This window comes from Pholcus phalangioides, unplaced genomic scaffold (assembly GCF_987345545.1).
Source record: "Pholcus phalangioides strain wild (caught in Gottingen) unplaced genomic scaffold, Ppha-v1.0 ptg000017l_1, whole genome shotgun sequence".
Classification (NCBI taxonomy): domain Eukaryota; kingdom Metazoa; phylum Arthropoda; class Arachnida; order Araneae; family Pholcidae; genus Pholcus; species Pholcus phalangioides.
This window is the reverse complement of record NW_028301610.1, coordinates 33283795-33308356: the sequence shown is the minus strand read 5'-3', so window position 1 is coordinate 33308356 and position 24562 is coordinate 33283795. Positions and strand designations below refer to the sequence as shown.

General features: G+C 36.8%; 1 protein-coding gene across 3 annotated transcripts in view; it reads right to left on the bottom strand.

Moving 5' to 3' along the window:
• Nucleotides 1-19576, bottom strand: part of LOC149072936 (nuclear pore complex protein Nup133-like) — a 335975-nt gene extending 316399 nt beyond the window's left edge. For 2 of the 3 annotated variants that reach the window (XM_089246206.1, XM_089246208.1), the window contains exons 1-3: nt 19505-19576; nt 11251-11396; nt 1193-1314 (exon numbers count right to left, since the gene is read on the bottom strand). In XM_089246206.1, coding sequence (XP_089102332.1) covers nt 1193-1314; nt 11251-11396 — 268 coding nt within the window. In that variant the 5' untranslated portion in view covers nt 19505-19576. Of the gene's footprint in view, nt 1-1192; nt 1315-11250; nt 11397-16190; nt 16340-19504 lie in introns of those variants that run through there. The other variant, XM_089246207.1, reaches the window with a different exon arrangement.
• Between the last annotated feature and the right edge of the window lie 4986 nt (nt 19577-24562).

Genomic DNA, 24562 nt, shown 5'->3' with positions numbered 1-24562 from the left:
TAAACTAGTTGGTCAATGACCTAACTAGCACACCACCCTTCTCAAAAATCTGGCAAGTTTCTACAATAATTATTATTTTCCATCAACATCACTATCATGTTCTCGTTTGCGACTGGCTCCGCCACATTTTTCTTTTTCCGTCGTCCTCCTCGGCTCTTTTGTTGCCGGTTAATTTTGAATTCAACTCTTTTGTCTACAACAGCGAGTAACTCCCGCTATAAGGAGTATTTTGGATATTTTTCTTTGCTTCTGCTACTGATGAAGGAACTTCATATAGTTCCGAAACATGGATAGCCGTGGTTCTTTTGCAATTTCGAGTTCAATTACGTCGGTCGTTCAATTGTGTTATACATCATATTTGCTATCCTTGTTAAATTTTATTGTCAATATCATAGAAATAAAAATCATGCAACTACAAGTTTTTTAAGTCAAATGATAAATTGTATAATAATTTTACTTTCAAATAAAAACACTGATTTTATTTGGCCAAACATTAACTTGAAATTTTGTATTCTGCCAACTCGTTATCCATCCCATTCCTACAGGATTCTGTAGGAAAACTAAGTTTATTTGGATGCAGGCAAACTGCATTGCACAGGCGGTGGAAATGGGGGGGGGGGAATGAAAAAAGTTGCCCGGATAAGGAGATGTTCCCTCCATACTTTTGCCTCTCTTCAAAAGAACAAGTTTTGTTCACACGTCTCATGGGACTAATGAGCGAAATTTTTGCATGCTTTTCAAAATTCCAGGGATTTGATAGGCTATAGTGCATGAGCGGCATCTCTAAGATGATACACTTTTTGTTGAATTATTTGATTGAGAGTCGTCCCTTGTCAAGTGCATCATCCTAGTAAAAAAGACTTATCTCCATATCATGAGAGAAGTAAAAGAAAAGTTGCAGTTGACTTTGCATTTACTTTTCATTTTTGTATGTATTTTTTTCAAGCTCTTCTTTTACATCCTTCATTAAAAATCAGTTACTTTGAAAAACATGTTTGCTAAAAGCGACAGAATCACTATGTAATCAGTATCGTACCAATTAAAGCCCATTAATTTGCTCGCTAAAAGCAGGCTTGTTGTAAGCGGTCTAACTGTATAACTACAAGTTAAAAAAAAAAAAAAAGCAATGTGGAAAACCAGATGTTTTCATTAAAAAAAAAATGTCAATTAGATTAGCATAAAATTAACTTACTTGCAGAAGCTGTAATAACCTCAGTCACAAGAACTGGCAATGGATTTCCATAAACAAAAATTTTATGCTCTGAATCAGTATCCAGCAATGTCATTTCCAAAGGCTTCTTTATCAACCGCTCACTAGATGAAGTAAAAACAACTTGATGTTTTTCTTTCCACTACTGTATTTAGTATAAAAAACATATACAGGGTGAAAACTTAGGTTCGTTTCAGCTCAAATAACTCTTGAACTGTTTTACAGAAATATACTTTCAATTAGAAATATTTAATATGTGCTCATTTTAAAAATGTTATCTGACTTCCTATTAAAAGTTTTTCCGTTGTTTCTCTTAACACTTAGACTACTGGCAAATTTCTATACCTTTAAGTACCGATGGGGTCCAATGGCCCCACACTGAATATTTATGTATTTTCTTCAATTCACTACAGCAGAGATTTATGAAAATGATTTAAAAAGTATAATAAATCAAATAGCAATTGATGAAATTCATTTATTAATGCAATGGGTTTTTTTATTATTAATAAAATCATAATATATATCACATACTCTTTATATGACCGTGCTTCATAAACCTTGGTTTTTTGGTGAAAAAAAGGTTGATACCATTTGAAACAAATTCTGAAGTTGTCCATTTGAATTACTTTTTCTAGCAATATACATAGCAATATGCTCAGCACATATGAGAGCATTAAGTCTTGTGGCTCTTTTATATGGACACATTCCACATCGAACGTTTCTCTTAGGTGGTTTATCATCATCTTGGTTGACTGAGGGATCAGCTCTGAAAACTACCAATTGTTTTGCAAGTGAAATCAGAAAGTTTTTCTGGCACTCATTTGTGATACCTTTTTTCAAATGATAGCCAAACAATGCATGCGTTGAGGCCACTCATTATGTTGTGAAAAAGTAAAATGTGTCATATTTTTGTCTTTCTATTAGTGTTATAGTACTGAGTCGTTTGATCTATGATATCTACACCCGATTTTGTTCTACTGCAAGATTATATGGGTTTTTTTCTCTAGTGTTCCAGAGGAAATCCATGTTGGATTGACCGCGCATTGTGCTGAGAAGAGTGACCATTTTTTATTTTTCTTCAGACAATTGAGACCATTGAATTCGGACCAACTACAATTATATCTTTGGAACAGGAATACAAAAAGATTGCTATTTACTGTCCTGTGTGTGTGTGCATTAATCTACTTTTACAAAAGACAATTTGAAGTTCTGCACATTTTTTTTATGGTTCCGACATATGAGAGTTGCAGTTGCTTCAATTTACGAGCCAGATATAGACTAGTGAAGGAATTATCGGTGGTAACATTTCTACCAGCACCTATATGTATTCTCTGTTTTTAGAACTACTTTTCCCATTGATTGGGTTCCCTCACTTGTTGTGATCTCTTTCCTGTATATATCTGCATGTTGCACACATTGGTTGTTGTACTATAGCAAGTAACCCAGAATTTTATAATCATTTGATAATTTTTGCCGCACCAATGTCATTTTCTGCACACGAGGGCTAATTAGACCGGGACCTACAATTTATTGCCGATTCCGAACGACAGGTTTGTTTTTTATACTCGTCGAAGGGTTGGTGCGCTAACGCCTCGTTGGGGGACTCCCTGAGGTAGCAATGTTTTCTGTGGTCATATCGCAGTTTCTGTTGTACCCATATGTCAGGAAAGTTTTCTGACAAGGATGAACCAGGTACCGAACTCACGACACCTCTGCACATCCTTTGGTACTTTAGGTGAGTATCTTATCGACCTGGGCTACCACGTCCCCAGAATTTTACACCGCACATATTTCCATTATTTATTGGATATTGTAACATGACGACCTGGGATCTCTTACAATCTTAATGTTCATTTAATCTTGTTTAGGCCCCAGGGTTCGGTGGCTACCGGAAACCACCCGAGGCTTCCGCTGGCGATCCGGTTCGGGCCAGTTAGTTCGCTTAGTCTGATGGTCGAGGTGGGGTCTCCTAGCCGTCGGGCGAGAACGGGGTCAGAGGTTGGCTGCCAATGTCCCATATAAAATCCGGTTTACATCCATGTCAGAGATCCCAATAGCTCGTCTAGTTACCTTCTCTTTCCCTCTGGGAAAACCCGTGGCTCGTTGGTAGGAACCGCGTCGAGTTGTTGTCAAACTCAATGTTTAGTTAATTGTACAATATATTAGTGCAATACAATGTAAATGATCAGCAAAGTGTTATATAAATGTGCAATATATTTTATCTCCACGCCGTCGGTGGATTCTAGGACCATCTCACGGTCTATAATGTCATGAGCTTATACAATGTGCAGTAGGCCTAAAAGTTGTGGAACCTGGACAGATCTCCAATTTGTTATGTTTGGTTGCCAGATTCAGTGTTATAAATTCTACAATATTTCCTTTTCTCTCATGAAACTCATGAAATTATGTAAATTAGATGCAAGCTCAATACCACATCTCCGACCTTGTGATTGGTTTTTTCATGGGGCATTGTGGGAACACTCCTGTATAAAAACCAGACAGATCTGCACGAACAGCTACTTCCGACTAACCTTCTGTTTTCATCACTAAGGCATCACGCCCTGTTGAGGTGTGAGCCAGATTGTCTCTCAAAACAATGAGTTAAAATTGGAAAGGTGTGCCTTTGGCACCTCACCCGTCTCATCGCCTGACTTCATGTGATAATCCAACATCGTCATGATCCCGTAGCCTGTGGATTGGTTAGTGGCCAGACCGGCTACCCTTGGACGTTCGGCTCCAATTTCCTACGCAGTGGCTGAGCTGTGGCCTCAACGCATGTTTCGAGACACCAAACCCATCCGAACCTGGTGTCTGGGAGTCTTCTGCCATGAAGTAGACATATTGCAGTGTCTTGTGCACGATGAGAACTAATACGTGAATACCTGGACATGGCAGTGAGATCGTTCAGTTTTATTGTTTCAGTGTAATATTGAGAGAAAAGGTTAAATGTGATAATTGTTTGTTAAAATGTTATACTAATAGCAGACGAGCCAACTTTTGAAATACAGAAATCCGGAGATTCTCCCGAGGGGGGACCCTCCCCCCCTCGATCAAAAAAAAAATTCTAAAATTTTTTTTTTTAATCAATTAAGAAAAAGTTACATTCTTCCCCCCCCCAAGACAGGTTCTGCATTGCCCCTGAGAAGAATATAATTCCATGTCAGTCTTTCCATGCAGAATAAAGAAATCACATCTACATACTGTTCATCAAATGTGTTTCCTTCTGTGGATGCTATCAGTGATTCTATCTTGGGTATATGAACTCTTAAAAGCTTTATATAGCTTAAAGTTTTATATTTTCTTTCTGAAGACTTTTAATCAGAAGAAACAATTTAAAAAATTCAAATTACAAAACTGCCGCCAAAAAACGTGTTTATCGCACGGCTGTTAATGAAATACAATAACGATTATACAGGAATTTCGGCAACCAGGGCCATGCCCCTGATAAATTATTGCCGATAAACGCTACGAAAATAAAGTCGCGTCTTTGCCAGTTGCTTAAATACAGTCACAGACTTTTTTAAGGCTGCTCGATGGAAATGACTACGGCTATCCTCCATTGGTGTTTTCCCTAATGACGACGGTAATCATTGACGCCACGACAGCGTGGAAGCTCGCGTGAAATCTAATTTTCTGCCAAAATCCGGAGAAATTTTAACAATTCCGGAGAGCGGGAGGAAGGATGAAAAATCGGGAGAGTTGGCAGGTCTGCTAATAGTTAACTGATAATTGAATAAATATTTATAGTTTAATTAAAGTCTTGTTTCATTCATTATTGTCATCCATCCAATGTTTACAGGGGTAAAAATGATAAAGAACCGGGAAATGCAAGATATACGTTGCACATGCTCATGTGGAGCATGGAGCCATTTCTTTACTGATTTCATTAATGCACGCAGGTAAAATTAAAAAATTAGAAAAAAAGTTTCTTATATACGAGAGCTGAAGCATAGTTTAAGGGTACATAGTCCAGCTGATTTTCCAATTTCGAGGGAAGCACAGTAGAGGGCTGATCCAGCCCAGAGACTCTAAATGAGATAATTCTTTTTTTTCACACTACAAATTCACTATATTGGAATCCTGTGGCACAGTTTTCTTTTTCTTGATTGGAAGGCCTGGGCATACACAAGATTAATGGGAAATAAATGGGTGAAAATGAAGTAATAAACCACTCATGGCCCAGTTTGGCGGATGCCAGGTCCCGGCGGTTGAGGAACACTGCACTAGACCAACCAAGGGCCCTTTCGAACAACGGATTTCACATATTCCTTTTCCTATTCACATTTTTCTAAGTCAATATTAGATGCTTGTTATTTGCTCTATCGTTATGCTTAGGTGTCAGTCTAGATGAGGCATCAAAACGTTGCCATGGTGCTCCCAGAAGCACCCAGAGTGCTCGATGCACATGTCTGATTTGGTGCTCGCGAGCACTTGATCGTTTCTTTTAAACACCTTGTGCAAATTTCATTCAATTATTAAAATCATCCGGATTTCATGCATTCGTATGTCAAACATGAGGTAAGAGTGCTCTTCTTTTGAGGTTCAGAGATTGCTCATGACTGGTAAAGGGTTAAAGACCTCTGGTCTAGATCGCAAGCTTGTTACCATATTCCAATGGATCTCTTTTGTCAGCTGCCTCCCTTGCATAATTCATGGTTCATCGGTGGCTTTCCAAGAAGTTTGGCAGTTTTTTTTCAACATATAAAAGAACCACTTTAAAGCATAGGTTTTGGGCACACAAATCCATATTTTGAGCTCACCACGATGCTCCTAGGAGCCCCGATGCACACTTTTTGAAGCACTGTGGTACTCCTTTAAATTCTGCCTAAAAGTTACATTGCAACAAAATTAATGGCGAACGAGCCCGATGCCGGTCTTCTCTTGAGCTCTCATTCTGTCGCATGCATATACTGTACGATTTCGTCGTTCACTTACTTAGTAGGTAAAGATCGACGCGATCAAAATAAAAAGGTGGATGATAAATTTTTAAAAAATCCTTACGAAGGAAAAAACTGGTGCCCTTTCACCTGTCCCCCACAAGGATGGGGCTGACAGAACTGCAGCCATAAGGCCTGGGACAATCACCATCATTGTTTTTTCAAGCTATAAATTTACTAGAGCCCCCAGTGAAAACTCTGGCTTGCGGACCAGCCAAAAATCCAACAGCCCTGCTCCACGATGTGGGGGAAGATCATGTCCTTTCTACGGAAAACCAATATTGTTCCCAAGAGGACTCCCTACTGTCGTGGTCTATTAAAGTCTCCCCCCTCCTCTAGGAATTATCACATGATCCTGAGAACACTGCTTTAAGGGGAATATTACAGATGTTGAAAGGTCCGGACAAGCAAAGAAAGAAAATTTTTGTTCATCCAGTCCAAATAGCTTTTTTGCCCCACCCATATAATGTCTGCCCCAATATAGGGTGGCTATATATTGGCATTGTTCTTTTCTGTTGCTACTCACCCATCCATCCCTCTGGAACAAAAAAAAAGGAATGAATAAAACATGAGAAGAAAAGAAACATTGAATGCCACAAAAGCTTCTCCAAAGCCTAGATTTTAGGTAAAAAATAAAAAAAACCCTCAAGAGTAAAAAAAATCTGTGACCTTCACTCTAATTTTATGACGTTTTTGGGACTTCCGTGACCTTTTTCTTATTCCGTGACTTTCCCATGTTAATAGACACCCTGCAGTGACATCGGAATCGGGGGTGCTGTGGCTGCTTAAAACAAAATCCTTTCACTGATTGTTTTCGTAAAAAAAATCTAAGTTTTTTTCCACCCTGGGGGGGGGGGGTGGGGGGTGTGTGAGTTTGGATGAGGAAGAAATTTACTTATGTTATTATATACTGAATATTATTCTATAAGGGCATATCTGCAACCACCACAAAGGGTCCTTGGAATACAGAAGGAAGAACCCCCCCAAACCAATAGAAATCTTGTTCTTCCATTCTCATTAACATTCCATTTTGTTGTTCATGAAAGACAAAATTCCTAATCCCCATGGGAAATGTTTTGTCATGTTCTTTCATGGTCAAGCAGATTTGGTTAGCTATTTTCCCACTGCTTCTTCCCGTCCACACTAAACCAAACCTGATGTTGCCGTCCAGGCATTTTGAACCCCCCACTCAAAAATGTCAGGCAGACACATGAATGTCAACACTCGTTATAGCTAAACAAAAAAACCAAAAAGAAAAACGACCTACCCTAGGCAAGTCTCCCAGATCTCTTTTGCATCACAAAACATATTGACATATGTGAATGAATGATCGAGTGAATAAGTGAATGAATGTTGCACACTCAATCACCAGTTCATGCACTTCGTCACTCATTCTGTCACACACTAGATCACTGAGTCTACTACTAGGTTGCCACTCGCTTGTTAAGTCATTTATTCAATTTCTAGGTTGCTCGCTCTGTCACTCACTAGTTTGCTAACTCATCACTCTGTCGTTCACTCACTAACTACTGTATCATTCACTTGGTCATTTCTCGCTCACTGACTAATGTCAAACTGTTTTCTGATGAATTTTCCATGAGCCATAGGCATAATACTTATGTGTACTTATGCAACTAATGATTGTCTCAACTAAAATAAAATGAACAGCTTAAGATTAATAGGCATAATAAAAAAAATTTCTCGTTTCATTTCAGATAAATCAACATTTGAAGATGCGTATGAAAGTTAATGAATCATAGAAAATGTATTCAATTCTTAAAATACGGTGATTTAAGAAAAGTGCAACAACTGAATTGTGATCATGATAGCTCTCTATGACCATATGTGTGAAATAAAATGTTTTTTCAGCATATTCTGCTTTGGGGGTAGTAGAAGAGATGCCAACGCTCATCAAATACTCAGAATTTCAGAAGGGGACGCATAAAAATTTGGTTCACGCATTCTATATACGGGACACATTCTTTCCTAGTTCCAAGAAAGGGGAAAAAGTATAGAAAGAAGAAACCTTCCAACTTCTTTTTTCCCCTCTGCTTATCATGATCATGCAACCTTGAAAACAACTTTTACTGCTTTGAATTAGATGAAGCATTTTACTGCGTTGTATTAATATAATCGGAGGGTTGTTGAAGAATAAGGTGATGACATGTAAGGTATCCAGTTGGGTCCCTGAATGAAGGGCTGTATAATGAATCTTCCAATTTCTGAGAGTTTTTTCCTGTGGGGTACATACCAGAAATTACGATACTTTCGCGGCTATCTACTAGCATTCATAGACAATCTATATAGCATATATTCGCTTCATTCCTACAAGATTGCGAACACTTTTTTTTTAAAATCATATTCAATAAAAATTTACATTTTAAGCAATTTTTATTTGGCCATAATTTGCACTTTATAATTTATTTTTCTATCTCGAACTTGATATAAGTTGTTTTGGAATCCACATTTTGTGACGTGTTAATTTGGATAAGGTTCTCTCATATGGCTACAACTTCTTCCATCTGATTGGCCAAATTACTACAATTGATAAAAAGTCAGGGGGAACCCTGCTTAATGATCAATATCATGCTTGGCTCCTAAGAAATTGGGCAAGGGCCTAAATACTTTTTGGATTTGTCAAGCCCTGATATATACACTCATTGCCATAAAAATTTGCGCATCCAGAAGAAGTTGTCAAAATGAAACGAAATTTTACACATGTAAGTACTACGTTGATATAAGTAAGTGATTAGAAAATCCAAGAAAAAGGATCATTTATTGCAGAAAAAAGTACAGATGAACAGAAGTTTTAGTACTCTGTTGGAACCCCTCTAGCGCGAATGCACGATGCGATACGAGTGGGCATTGAGGCATACTAGTTCCGTATATGATGTCCTGAGACATCTCGTTCCACAGTTGCTGTAAATGCGCCTCTAGTTCGACCAACCTCGTAGGGTGTCCAACTTGCCGTCCCAAATGATCCCAGATATGCTCGATTGGTGACAAATCTGGGGATAGAGCAGGTCAGGGAAGGGTGGTAATGTGGCAGAGGCAGTCTTGTGACATCCTTGCTGTGTGTGGCCTAGCATTGTCTTGTTGAAAAATGGCTCCTGGGAGCCCTGCCATGAGTGGCAACACAAGTGGCTGAAGGATGTTATGGACGTACCGCTGGGCTGTCATTGTGCCATGGATCAATATTAGGGGTGACCGTGTAACTTAAGCAATGGCACCCCATACCATGACACCAGCTGTGGGAGCGGTGTGTCGCTGTAAAGCGAAGGCAGGATTGAAGCGTTCACCACGGGGCCTCCACACACGAACACGATTATCATCACTGCTCAAGTTGAATCTCGATTCGTCGCTGAAGACAACCTGGTTCCATTCCGTTGCCGTCCAATCCCGTCGTGCTCGACACCACTCCAAACGGAGGCGTTGGTGGGTGGGTGTCATTGGCAGCACACGTAATGGGCGCTGCGATACCAGATGTCCTTCAGCCAGGCGCCTTGCGATGGTTCGGGAAGACACAGGGGCCCGTAGTGAAGCTGCTGCCTGTGTCTGGATAGCGGCCAATGAGGCAGTTGGCTCTATGCGTGCATTTTGGATGATGTGACGGTCTTCTTGACGACTGGTCTGTCGAGGGCGTCCTGAACCTGGCCGCCGTGTAAATGACGTCTCTTCTGTCCACTGGTCCCAACACCTCCTCACAGTAAAATCAGAATGGCCTAGTTGACGAGCTACTCGCCGAGCTGACCACCCAGCTTCCATCATCCCGATGATTCTTCCCCTATCGAACTCTGACAACTGCTCATATGGTCTTCAACGGCGGCGTAATGGTATGTCTACCTCAGCATTTCCTTCGCAAACGATTAAATACACTCCAGCAAGCTCTGCTTACCTGTTTTATACTCCAAGGAGAACGAAGTTCAACGCCGTCTAGTGGCATTACGCAATGCGCAATCACGCTGCATTTCTAATCATTTGCATATCTGCCCGACATGTACCTTCAGGCCAACTTTTGTTTCGATCCCACAATTATTTCTTGGTGCGCAAATTTTTATGGCAATGAGTGTATGTGACATTTTTTTCTCCATAGAAAGCAGATCTATGCCAGTTATTTTTTTAAACAGCTATAATTGACAAAATATGTTCTCCATCTAAAACTGTCAGTCATTTTGAAAAATAAATTGATGTACGAAGTTTTCATTACAAGGTGAAAATATGTTAAACACTTTTTTATAGCTATAGTAACTATTGTACTTTTATTGATGTACATCTTGTTGCACACACACCCCATAAGAATTATTTAATAACCAGACTTTCATTAAAGCAGAAACCTACAGCCCTATTGGTCCGTTATAATGTTCTACTGTATTAGCATAGGTGGGAGGTGGAAAAATTCCGCCCTCCATTCCAAGAGCCTGTATCTGCTTATGGGTCAGTCATTAGTCACTGTTATGCATGTTCTATCAGAATACTGTTTAGCGTGTTTTGAGGAAACAAATATGTTACAAGCCATACAAATTGCATGACTTGCAAGTACTGAAGCCTAGTAATGAGCTATTAAACTACTGAAATTCATCCTTTTGATGCAAGCAGCTATGGAGGTGGACAATTTTTGCAGACTTCATTAGAACTTGTTTTGCAGGAATTTCTACATGATCTTGGCATTATACATGTGACTAAAAGAAATCATTGAGTATTTGTGAAAACACTCTCTTTATTTTGGCATATTTTTTTATCATTCTGTGTCATTAATATTAAAAAACATTTTGAAATCGAATGGTTCTTTCTGAATGTGTATTACCCTGTATATATTTTTAAAATTTATTTGACATAATATAGCCAAGAAAATATAACTAAGAAACTACATCCAAGTCAATGCCAACACTTAAAGCAGGTTAAAACAAAGATAATACCAAAATGAGAGTAAAATGAAATTTACCATACCAGATAATGTCAACTCCACAAAAAGCTTGAAACAAACCCAAATAATACTACATTGAAAATTTATTTGAAACAATAGGCCTACAGCCAGTAAAAAGTAATTAAGAAACTATATGTAAGTCATGTTAGCAGTTAAGAGATATATAAAGATAAGTGTACCCAGATGTCAGAAGTTGTCTTTTTACAGGTGGGCTTAATGAACTTTGAAGATCCAAACTTTGAAGCAATGAGTGTGAGGGAATTGTCAATGAACTTCTTGACATCCTCTCTCTCTGTTTACCAATGTTCTCATCTGGTTTTGACATCTATAAAAAAACAAAAATGCTATATGTGTGAAAACTGTTATTGAAAAATTTCTTCAGTTTAAAAAGAAGCTGAAATTCCACAGTGGAAAAGATAAACACTAAAAATAATGCTTAACCAAAGTGTGAACCAACTTTTGCTCGTTTCTTTCCCAAATTGTGATTCTTTCCCGAAAAAAAATTAAATAAGTAATTTTTTTTTCATTTAAATTCAATATTCACTCATTTTTAATTCAGTTTGAAAAATGTTAAACTATTATAGATATTAAATAGTTTTCATAACAGTTATAGTTCTTATTTTGACTTATAGACAATATTAAGCTCTAATGATTTTGCTTAAGCTAAAGATCCCTCTAAGCGGCATACCAGAGAAATCACTAAACTCTCCTATAAAATATATTATTTTTTTACATAAAGCAGATTTTATTCTGATTTTCAGCAGGTGCAAAGTAAGGGGCGCATAGGGGAAAGAAAAAAGGAATCAACATTACAAAATATCTGAGCTGAGCTTGTCAATGATAAAATAACAGACCTTGAAGATCAGATATCTGATCAATGCTGCTTTTAATACAAATACAAGGCCACAACAGGCAAAATGCTTAATGAGGTAGCTGAGAAAAAGATGTCCATAACAAATATGAATGTCAATTCTAAAATACAGTAACTCAATTAAAAATGCAATTATAAAACTAAAAACTATATATACATGACAGATGTCATTCACACTATAACACGTCAAATACCCAAAATTTCGAGAAAGGGCACATAAAAATTTGGTTCACGCGTCCTCCGGGATGCGTTCTTTCCTAGTTCCAAGATGAAAAAAGAGAGAAAATCACAACTTTTTTTCTTCTTTTCACAGTCTATCATGATCACGTGACCTTGAAAAAGTGGTTTTACTACTTTGTATACTGTACTGATATACATATGACAAAGTTTCTAGAATATACACGCAGGTTCTTCAAGATATTTAGTTTCCCTTAATGAGGGGCCATGTACAGAATTTTCTCAAAGAGAATTTAAGAGTTTTTACTCCTCTGTGGATTTTCTCCCCTCTGATTACATATCGGAAATTACGGTACTTTCGCGGCTATCTGCCGGCATTCAAAGACCGCGGTCTATACGGCCTAAATTCACTTTGTTCTTACAAGATTGCAAATGCGTGTTTTTTGAAAAATTGTAAAGGATTTGGAATTCCTGTTCAAAGTGTAAAATATTTTCTGAGATCGTTCAGAAGAAAAAAAAAACAAGGGAATCTGTAAAAACTCTACCTTGAATACCAACAGTTTCATCATCTAGCTCAGTGATTCCCAACGTGGGTGTTAACGCGTCCAGGGGAACGATAGAATGTTCCAGGGGACGGTAGAAGCAGCTAGTATAACATAGGATCCTATGGGTTAGATTACGTTGGGGGTGATGGGAGAAAAAAATTTCTGAAGAAGGGGGCGATGAGACAAAAAAGGTTGGGAAACTATGATCTAGCTGCTATGTGGTAGTCACCGCATCTCATCGCAAAAATCACTGATGTGTACCCCCAAAGCAGAATAGCCCAAAATCTGCGACGTAAGTCGCAGAACAATTACCGCTACTGCAGAACAATATGGAAGTATTTTAAGAAAAAGTGCAAGAAAACACTATTATGGGGATTCTTACCGCAGAAAATCTCCAGTCAGCCGAGGGCTCGTTGCAGAACAATGCAAAACATTCTGCTTTTGGGGTGTACGCAGAATCAGCTTTTGGAGGGGCAGAAGGATTTTCTTCCACAGAAATTATTAGTCGTTAATCAAGGCCGTAGCAGGGGAAGAACTTGGGGTCTGCCTCCCCCGAAATTTGAAAAAATTACCGAAAAAGAGAAAAAGATGGCCAAATCGATTGTTCTATCACTTTGGTCCTCCCAGCGAAATTTCCAGCTACGGGCCTATCACTAATGCTTAAAAAGAATTTTAAATTAACATAGTATGACTGTTTTTTCCAATACTGCCAGATTTTGACTTTCCTGAGATCGTGGAAAAAAAACCAAATCTAAAAACACTCTTGAATATACAGTCATCTAGCTGCTGTGGTAGTCACCGATTCGCATCGCGAAAATCACGGGTGTGTACTCAGAATTAACTTTTTTTTGGAGGGCAAAAAGATCTAATTCTACACAGAAAGTTTGGGTCATTAACACTGGAAAACAATTTTAAATTAACAAATATAAAAGAAATTATTTTACTCCAATACTTTAATTATCTACAAAAATATTTTTAATTTTTGAGCTTGTGGGGGGGAAGGGAAGAGGCTCCTTATAAACCCCCACCCCACCCAAATTTTGCTTTTTGCAAAAATCCAGGTTTGGAACCCACGATTACGCAGTGGTAATCAGCTAAAAACACGATTTTCTAAGGTTTCCAATTTTGAGTCTGCTATTCCTTTGAAAAAAGCTCTGGTTGCCACGACAATCACACAACCACCTACAACACAAATATGTATACATTAAATCCATGCATTACCAATTTCGAGGATAGATGTAGGGCTGCAACTGGGGAGGGGGGAGAGCAGGCAGGTCTAGTGCCCTCTGGGCTAGAGGAGGCGTCGAACTCACCCTTTATAACTACTACTACTCCAGAAATTTTTCCATATGATATTGAAATTTTTTACCACAGCAAAAAATTATTTAACATTTCAAATTTTTATAATTGAATTTTCAAATATAGTTAAATTTTTAAATGTAATTAATATTGTAATTTTAATGACCTTTCCACATTGACAAAAAATAATTATTATTAGTTAACTGCGTGTACACTTTTGGCCATTTTCATGCGTGACTCACACTACATTTGAAATTTGTCTAATAAACAATCTCAATAAAAAATAAGTTTTTGTATTTAAAATAATTTTTGAAATTAGATAATATTTTCCAGGTTTAGATTTACTAAATAAAACAAACTTTCTATATTTTTCTTGTTTTTAAACCTCTACAGAAATTATTTAATCACACTGTGACTCACACTACACAAAAGGAAGTCATATTTTTTATTCATAGTGACAGCAAAATATCTTCCTCTTATGAAAGTGGGAAAAAAATCTTTTGACATAGTTTTTATCTTTAATAGTCATGCTTTCTATTTTGTTATATGTTATATAAGTTGAATCAGAAATAATCATTCCACAGAATGTTTTATGTGTGTGGCACACTACATTTCAAATTTCCAGTTTTCATTCAGATCATAAAGTCCAGTTTTAGGAAATTAAAGAGAAAAATGATATGTTTCCGGCCATGAAAATTTTCTGGTGTGTCTAATATTTTAGAAACTTTACAGTTATTTTCTTTAAATTGGAGGAAGAAATAATTTGTCCAGCAAAATGCTTAGTGGTTTTTTCCCCAAGAAATGGGAAACCCATTCACTATATAACATTCACATTTTTGTTAACTAGAGTGCTCTCATGTGATATCAAAGCTTGCTCATGTGCGCCAGTGATGAAATTGAATTCTTTATACTCTTTTGAATCTTTTGATACCAGTGAAAGTTTCACTTTATATGGCTCCAGCTTTTCAAAAAAAAAAAAAAAAAAAATGTCTTTCTTGTGTCTGGTATTGTGTGAATCTTGCATTCATTTGGGGACCACAATGATCTAATTTTGGTTTTTGTGATTCAATTGCTTCCTTTGCAACAAAGCTAACAATGACATTGAGATATACATCCCCTGCATGTTTGGAAAATTTCTCTGCTGTTCTAGGGTCAATGCTTCTAAAACGAGTAGCTTCTCTAACTCTACGCTTCACAGTTTCACCCAGTCCATGAATTGCACCTTTACCATGGCTGTAAAATGCCATTCAAATTGATCATGAATAATAGTGCCAAGACAAATTGAATATTTTTGCTTGAAGTGTTTTCCAGAACCATCTGATTGATAAATAACTTTGTCACATTTTGGAAACATCTTTCAATTTTTTCACTATTGTGTCAGTGAAAACTGCCACTGCATATTTATCCTGTTGCATGTAATCAGATATAATGATCATTGGAAAAGAACATAATTCTCGATTATAATTAATATAGGTCATAGCAGTGAAAATTGTGCATAAATTTGCTGCCCAGTATGCAGACTGGATTTCATCTTGGTAGGAAAATGTTTTCACTGAAATCCATGTGGATGAAAAGCTCGTTCTCTTGAACATTGGATTTTAGGTATTTCAGGTGCCTGAATATTGTCTCATTTCTTTTTTTCCTTTTGGTTTCTTGTTCTTTTGGGAGCATTTTTTTTACAAGCCTTATTTTGTCTTTCAGTTTCTGACTTTCTGAATTCTGCATATTTGCCAGATTCCCTCATTCGTTGTCTTTGCTCTGCTTTACGTTTTGCAGCTATCTTTGGGCATAATTACTAGAAAAATAATTTGCAAATGAATTCAAATTCGATCAAATAACTTGATAAAATTATTAATTGTGAGAGAAAGAAAATCATTTTATAAACACAGTGCATGTGGAAACTAGTAAAATGGCATATCAGTGTGACTCGCACTACATAATATTTACAGTTACAGTTTATTTTTAACTGCAGTAAAAAATAAAATAACTGAACTAAATTATGACTTTTATGATGTATTAGGAAAATTTAATTTAAATGAAATCACATTGGTAACTTTGCAAACACAAAAAATGGTTCTTTTGTGTGACTCTCACTACATCCATTAAATGTATTTTGAAAAATAAACTTGATATATATAATGCTTAGTACAAATAAATTTATGTGCAGTTTTCATTACTTCAACATTCAAATAATTAAGAGAAATAATGAAATTTAGTGTCAACTTACTTTTTAGCTGTCAAAGTACAATCATCTGAAGAAATCGAGCAGAGGACATGTTGCTACAAGAGCAATTTCTGATTTTTGCTGTTGCCAGATTCAGATACACGATACTTTTCAACAATTAAATCATACAATTAAACGTCCTTAGCACAAAACTGAAGCAAAAAAATATTTTTAAATTTAATTTAAAAAATGACCATCATGGTGTATTTTATCATGGAATTAACCTTTTGTTAATTTTTTTATTTCCCGTATAAGACAAAAACCCACATCCAAGCTCGCGTGGAACATGTACAGTGGAGAATCAGCGTTTCGACGAATTGATTCTGCGCTGTAATATATAAATTGATGTCACGACGAATTGACACGGCGGTAAACTTGTATAGCTACGAATTGGAGCTGAGACAAATTTGTACCACAACGAATTGACACTGCAATAAATTGAGGCGCGACGAATTGGCACTGTGGCGAATTTGTACCGCGACAAATTGAGGCGCAACGAGTTGAGTGCGACAAATTGACCGGCTACGCCACTTTAGATCCCTTCATCTATTTACTCAGAGGGCAGATTGTTCTCTGGCCAACATTGTTTTCTAGTATGTAAAATCCCACCCTTCAACTGATAGGACATTTCTCTGAGTAGGGGATCTGGAGCAAAATGGAAGAGGATTCTTTTCTTCTCACCCTGGGGATCTGAAAAATAATCTTCTGTGGAAAAAAAGTGAAGGTAAACCACTTAAATAGATTCATCCTGATTTTTTTCTTTTTCTCCTTCAGATTTTCCCTGACTGTTTTCTGATTCCCTGACTTTCCAGGTTGCTGGGAACTACTAAAGATTCCATTCAAGGGGCCCCTGCTGCTGTATGTTGGAACATGGCTCGCAACATACAAGAGGATAAAAAAATGAAACTGTCTTGGCAGAAACAGTATATCAATAACAGGTTGAAGTACAGAAACAAAGTACTGGATGACTTCCTTATCAAATTGGAACTGCTACAGCCCATGGAAAATTAAGAAATATTTAAATATACAAACCCGCAAGAAAAATAAAAAATGGCAACACAACTGTAAGTTATTCATAATTTGTTTTGTTATAATTGGTAGCATATTCATCCTTGGAAAATCATATGGCGTAAATTAACTCAGAAACTAAATTGTAGAATTTGGAAGAAAAATCAAAAAAAAGTTGAGGATTTCTGAGTATCTGCCATTCCCTGGACAGATCATACAAATCTTAGGAATACATGATAGGATCGAAAATAAAGTAATTTCTCGCAAACTTCTATAATGACCATGGCCCCTACATCCAGTAGCAATTCCCCTAGGCTGGGATCTTTGGCAGACATTCCTTTCTTTCAAACCGAGCACCGTCAGGCCATCAGAACAGTCTTTCAAGGGCTCTTCTATAGTAAACTTGCGAAGTGAAAAAACAAAAAATGACAAGAATCGTTCCAGGCCCATGGGCTGGAGCCCTGTCATTCCAACTCTTGAGGAGGGTGCTATGATAGTGACAATGTAAATTTTTTTTTTATTTTGAAATATATATCCTTTTTAATTAGTGTCAACAACTGTTTTTATTTCAACACAATTTGGAAATAGAGATAAAGGATGCGGAGCAACATCAAAAACTGATAGAGCAGTTTGTTTACATGAGGAACTTTAGGGGTGATCGAGATGTGGATACGGATAGAGAAGGGGGACAACAATTTATTCAGATTGCTGGAAGACTTATAATCGTGATGATTTTATCAACTCCGAAACATGTCATACCCAGTGCCGTCTTAACGCATGGGCACGGCCCGGGGGCCTCACAAAAATGAGATCCGGTTGAAATTTTCTAGGATTTACCAGGTAGGGCCTGAGAAAAACCACTTGGCCCGGGGGCCCATGATACTCTTAAGACGGCCCTGGTCATACAAACACCATTCAGAGCAGTTGACGACACGTAAAGAGCTCACTGCCAGAATACAATAGGCAGGAAGATTTTAAATTTTATTTGGTTGGATTCATTCTAGAAGACATATGAAGAAAAAAAATTATTGGATTCATTGTACTTTTGGAGATAGATAGGGATGTCAAATGGGAAAATTTCAAAGTGACTTGCAAACGGTTTCCGGGCCTTGGTCTAGGAGATGGCCCAATAACCCAGAAACCGTTTGCAAGTCATTTAACGCCGGCCATGAAAGCCTCAGACAACATTTCAAATTTCAAAGTATTTCCCTCTAGACCAGGGGTTTTCAAATTGTTGGGAACGACAGCCAGACAACGATTTTTGGGAAGATATTCTTTATCAAACTGTTCTGGGAAACCATGGATAAACGTTGATTAGAGTAAGGGACGCTGCATGTGGAAAAAATTTGAGCTGCTCAGGGAACTACTTATATGTAAACCCTTGCAAAGCAAAAGTCTAACTACGAGGTACTTCTACATTATAAAAGAAAAAGTTCTAATTTGATTGGTTAATTGAAGAATGGGAATGGGATATCTATATGTTTTAATGCTTGGGTGCCAATCTAGTATATACTAAAATGTAGAAGCCAAGTGTGATATAAAGCAATACGTAATAAATAGTGTTTCTCTGATTAAAATAAGAAAAATTCTACCTATGCAATTCCAAAAGTTTAAATATTTTGAGAGAAAAAATGGCAATCATGACAGACTTCTACTTTTCGTATCCAAATTTCGAGTTTACTCGTTTTTTTAAGCAAAATTCATTAAATCTGTGAACGAATAAAAATGCATGAATTATTAAGCAACATCATGCAAGTTGGAAACACATAATAATTGCATCTATCATTGTGCAAGAAAAAAATGTGGGACTTTTGATGGGGGTCATCGGACATGTTTGGCGCCAAAAATCGCCAACCTGTCCCTTATACCGAAGCGGTTCCTTAATTTTATATTAAATGGCTAATCATAAAGGTTTTTTTATAAACCAAATTAAAGGTATTTTCTCAGCCACCTCGTTGGGCATTTTGCCTGTTGTGCTTGTATTTGTATTTTCAAATTGAGGAACACGGCTTAAAATGAAGTTCTAGCGGTTCTAATATTTTATTCATTAATCGACGTTCCACGGATTTAATAAATTTAACATACTTTTGTTGAGAGAGAGAAGCTATTACATGAAAAACACTGAAATGGGATCTACGATTTTCGTGACTCAACAGGGTGAAGGGAACAGTTCAAAAGTGAAAAATTCGATTTTCAGTGATTTTTACGGTATAAAATATTGACAATCCTAAAAAAAATGAGTAATTATGATTTAATACATGATAAAATTGACAAAATCTAGTTTGTTAAAACTAATGAAAGCATCCAACCTTGCCGGCAATTCTTTGAATTTTGTTCTCTTAATACTCGCTCCACGCGGTCGCGGTTACGTACTGATCACTAATAATTCTTTTATACAGGAGAAGAGATGAATACGCTTTCAGCTGCATGCATGAACCAAAAAATTATGATAATAATTTAAGTAAACTAGTAATCACAGGGCTTCAACTAGGGGGGAGCAGGCGGGTCTCGTGCCCCGGGCGCTGGACCAGAGGGGGCGCAAATTTCATTCTCAAGCCTTACCTTCAACATTACAAGGGGGTATTTACCTTAGTCATTTTCTGCTAACAGGGTTCCGATTTCCCTACTGAGTTAAGCCCCAAACCCACGATTACTTGGTACGCGACGCAGGGTAAGATAATTAATGTAAAGCCGGGTTTTCCTAGGAGTAGAACTTTTGCGCCGTGAAAACGCTGATTGGTTAAAAACCTGAAATTCAGGTTTTTTGACCAATCATCATCAATTTACATTGTGCGCGCAGCGCACAGGGAAACTGCTCCTAGGAAAACCCGGCTTAAAAGATAATATAAAGTCGTTGTTGGACATAAACCGCAAAAACCACAACCGGCGTGAAGGAAATCCCGTACTTGTTCGGACAAGTACGGTATGGACAAGTATGGTTTTTGCGGTTTATGTCCACACACAACAAAGACTTTTTATTATCTTTTACTTTAATTATCTTACCCTGCGTCGCGTACCAAGTAATCGTGGGATTGGGGCATTATAAGGCCCTCCTCACACGAGGAAACTAAAGTTTGGCAACTGATAAGAGAAACCGTTTCCAGAAGATGAACACGTATATCGCTATGGAAGCCCTCACACGAGGAAATTGGCGTATTGGCGACGAAATATCGAACGCGACTCAGTCATTTGGCGATTTGCATGCTAGTCGCCGCCAACTTTTTTTGCGAAAACCGCCTAACATTCCTTCATATTTTTGTCATTCGAGTTCGGACGATGGGTGACGCAGCGTTGAATTTAAAATTCGTTTCGGAAATTGAAAAGTAATCCAGAGTAAATAATTATCAGTTGAAAGGATATTCAAAAAAGAGATCACAGAAAAAGCATTAAATGAAATTTTGACAGAATTTCAGCTCACAGGTATATATATATATATAAATACACAATTTCTTTATTTAAATTGATATTATTTTGAAATTATAATGAAATCAGCTGCGTCGGAATTGTTTCGAAACTGTGGGTGCTCGTCTTTAGTTTTATATTGGAAATTTTCATTTCTGAATCAATTCTGGGGGTGCTCGGATCCATGCCACAAATTACCGTGGGTGCTTCAGCACCCCCGGCTCCGACGCCACTGAATGAAATGGTTAACCAGGCCCGTCATCTCAACTTTTCTGGTGGGGAAAAGAACATATACTCACTGTATGTATATATATATACTATTTCTATTGTATTTTTGAAAGTAGCCCCCTCCCCGATCCCCCAAATGACGGGCCTGTGGTAAACACATGGGCCCACCAAGGCACAGGCCCCCGGGGGGTTTCAGAAGAAGATGGGGCGTCACGAAAATTACATCTGGTAAAAAATTTTAGAAGTAACCAAGTAGGGCCTCAGAAAAAACACATGGCTCGGGGGCCCATGATACTCTTAAGACGGTCCTGGGTAAGCACCTATAGGAATTTTCAAATTACGGTCTACTTTCACAACGTGTATCTAAACAAGTGCATGTTCAATAGGGATGTTCACTGATTTTCCCCCTTGCTTGGAATGTCTGTAATTTAGGTCACGTACACGCACATCTGTGTGTAGGAGTATTCGGGGAAAATCATTCCCTGAAACATAAACACCAATTCCTGTTGTTTGTCTCTAGTTTTGCCTACAGTTTATTTTTTGCCTCTCGGAACCATAGCTTTCGCCATTTCATCTCATGAAACAACTTAAAATCCTACGTGACAATATTTTAACTAATAAACAATAAAAGATATAATAATAAATCCAATCCAATCTGTTTATATATAAAGTTCCACAATACAAGATCTAATTACTTATTTGCCGTCAAATCTTTCAGTACTAATATTGGTAATTACTGTGCTGTAAACAGATTTTCCGAATTTTATAATGCGCTTCCTCAACATCTGGATATTTTTCATTCGTCTGTTACCGACTTTAGAAGATTTTTGCTGTGATTGCGTTGTATATATCTTTGCATAGAATTTTTGTATTTTGCGTAATTTTTGATACTTTTTATTTGTCTTTTGTGTACTTTATCATGTCGTTTTTTCTATTCTGTACTAAATTTTATTTTTACTGCAAGCTGTAATTGGGTTTAAACCTGTAACTTTGTATTTTTTAAATACATAAATAAATATACGTACTGAGAGGCATATATATTGAGGAAAAATAGACATTTTATTGCGAATTTTTTTCTCATTGAAATCACTCAAAACAAACGAAATTATACTAAAAATTATATAATTTTATTATTTTATTGCCATTTCAAAATGATATCAATTTAAATAAAGGAATTGTGTATGTACCCATGAGCTGAAATTCTGTAGCAATTTCACATATAATAGAAATTAATTTACTTATTTCCTAATTGATGACTTCCTATACAATAACAAAGACGTGAGCGAGTGGACGCGGAGGAATACAGCAGTAATCGTTACGGAGCGAGACGGGCAAAACATTGCCGGTTTGAGCATCTAAACTATGTGGGTAAACTTCCATCTTATTTTTTTTTTCAGTTGTTTTCATATTATTTCATTAGTATAGCTGCCCATCTGCAAAATGGTGATATCGTGTTCTGCCTATAATTGCACCAACCGGTGGGGAAAATTAAAGGAAGATAGAAATAAACTTCAGTTTCATAAGTAAGTGCACGTGGTTTTATATTAACAGATGTCCTGATTTTTACACTACAATTGTAAAATTAAACGCATGTAGTTTTCATTTCACGTTCAATTTCCGTTTAATGAGCACAGTTCAAAATAACAAATTAATTTCACATGAATTTTAAACTTGATAAAAATTTTTGGAAATCATGTAGAAATTGCTTATTACTATTTGGGTTGGAATTTTTATGACGGAAAAACTGACAAATATATATGCTTCATTAAAAATTGCATGTATGTCCTAAAAAAACTGATAATGCCTTAAAGAACTAAAATTATCCCGTGTAAATCAGACAAACAAAGGACCAAAACTCTTCTATTTCTGGTAAAAATAATTTTGAGAAAATAATGTGAGAATGGGGAGCAGTAAAATGCAATTAATACTATTTACATCATCAGTTTTTGCTAAATATGAAAAGCGAAATATGCAAAATAATAAATGTATCATAATCATCAAAATGTTATAATTACGTTGATAATATGTAATTATATTATCAAAGTATTATAATTATCAAACAATTATCATAGTTTGGCTACGAACAATAATTGATTGATTCTATTGCTTTCTTGAAGACTGGCTCAACTGCATAATTGTGAAAATGCCAATTTAATGCAAAATTTTTTTGGATAGTTCCAAGTTCATTTAAATTCTAATGTACCGACTGTGAAATAAAAATATCTTTTATTGAATTTTTGGGCTACCACCTCTGGTCATCTTCCTTAATGTGTTGATTACTGCTGAGCTATGTATGTAATATAACAAATTCTTAATTAGAGGAAAAAGTGTTAGTTTCTGGCACACTTGCAATGTGAGAAAACATGACAGTTGTAGAGTCATGATGAAAATAAAGCTAATGAAAATGTTAAAGAATTTCTTATATGCTGTGAACATTGCATATGTTGGAAGAAAAGAATCCCTTCAAATTTGCAGAGTTTTTCTGTATAAAATATTAGACATAGGTTTGCATTGTAACTAAGTAATTATTTGATAGCAAATATATAAGTGCTCTTGTGATTTTAATATTCCAAATTAGAGAGATTTCTAAATCTCTCTAAAACCGTCCCACCCGGGGGCCATTTCCTGAAGTTAAGAGAGGCTACTAATGCCTCTACTTCAGTGCCTCACGACACAGTGCGTGAAATTAGGAAGGCAGATTCATGTGTCTCCAGTGGTGTAGATGGTAGCATGCTTGCTCGGTATGCAAGAGGGCCTGGGTTCGAGTCCCGGCGGAGACGTGATGACTTTTCTTTCCGAGCTCACCTCAGCATAATATCCGGAAAATAACTGTTTCCTTGATTCCAAATTATGCTCTGTGGATCTGTTTGTAAATTGTTTATTGAAAACCTTCCATGTGTACATTGTTGTATATATAATGTTGGAAAAAAAATATTAAAAAGCTTTTTTTTTCTCTAATTTTTATTTCATTTCTTGCATTGAAAGTTCTTTTTCAGCAGGTAATTCACGGAAATATTCACTGCTACGGATTTTCGAAGTGGAAGCCTTCACCAAAATGCAAAACATAATGTTAGAAATGTATGTTGTTTTTTTTTATAAAAAAAAAGTTCCTCTTCAGCTTTTAAAAAAAGTGTATTTTCTTCTACGAAAGTATTCATTTTTATAAAAAAAACATTTCAGATGAATAATGCATAATTATTTGCTGAAAAGGGGGAAAAAACGGACTGTATAGGTCTCGTATTTGGAATTCAAATTGGTTTCAAATTTGCAGAGTTTTTCTGTAAAAATATTAGACATAGGTTTGCATTGACATAGGTTAGACCGGAGCACAACTCCGGTCTGTCTATCGCCATGGGCAATTCACTATAGAATGAGTTGTGCCAGAAGTGTGCACGTGTACGAGTATCTTAGAAGTTGGGTATTTATTAAAAAGTTGTGCATGAATTTTAGTGCTCCCTCTATTTTTCAAACTATGAGTGAAACGTAATGATTGAATAATTGCACCATTGTGGGTCTATTGCTTTCTATTGCAAGACTTTTGAATAGAGGAAATCGGCTTGCATTTATGCCTCGAAGTTGGGAATCACAGAAAACCAACTTCAGCCGACCACCACTGTGCCGCCGATGGCGTTCGAACCCGGAATCTCGAGATGCCAGTCCATCACTATGACAACACGACCACACAGCGGTTAGTTAGGGCCCTGGTTTAGGTGGTTGGAGGGAAAAGAATTATAGAA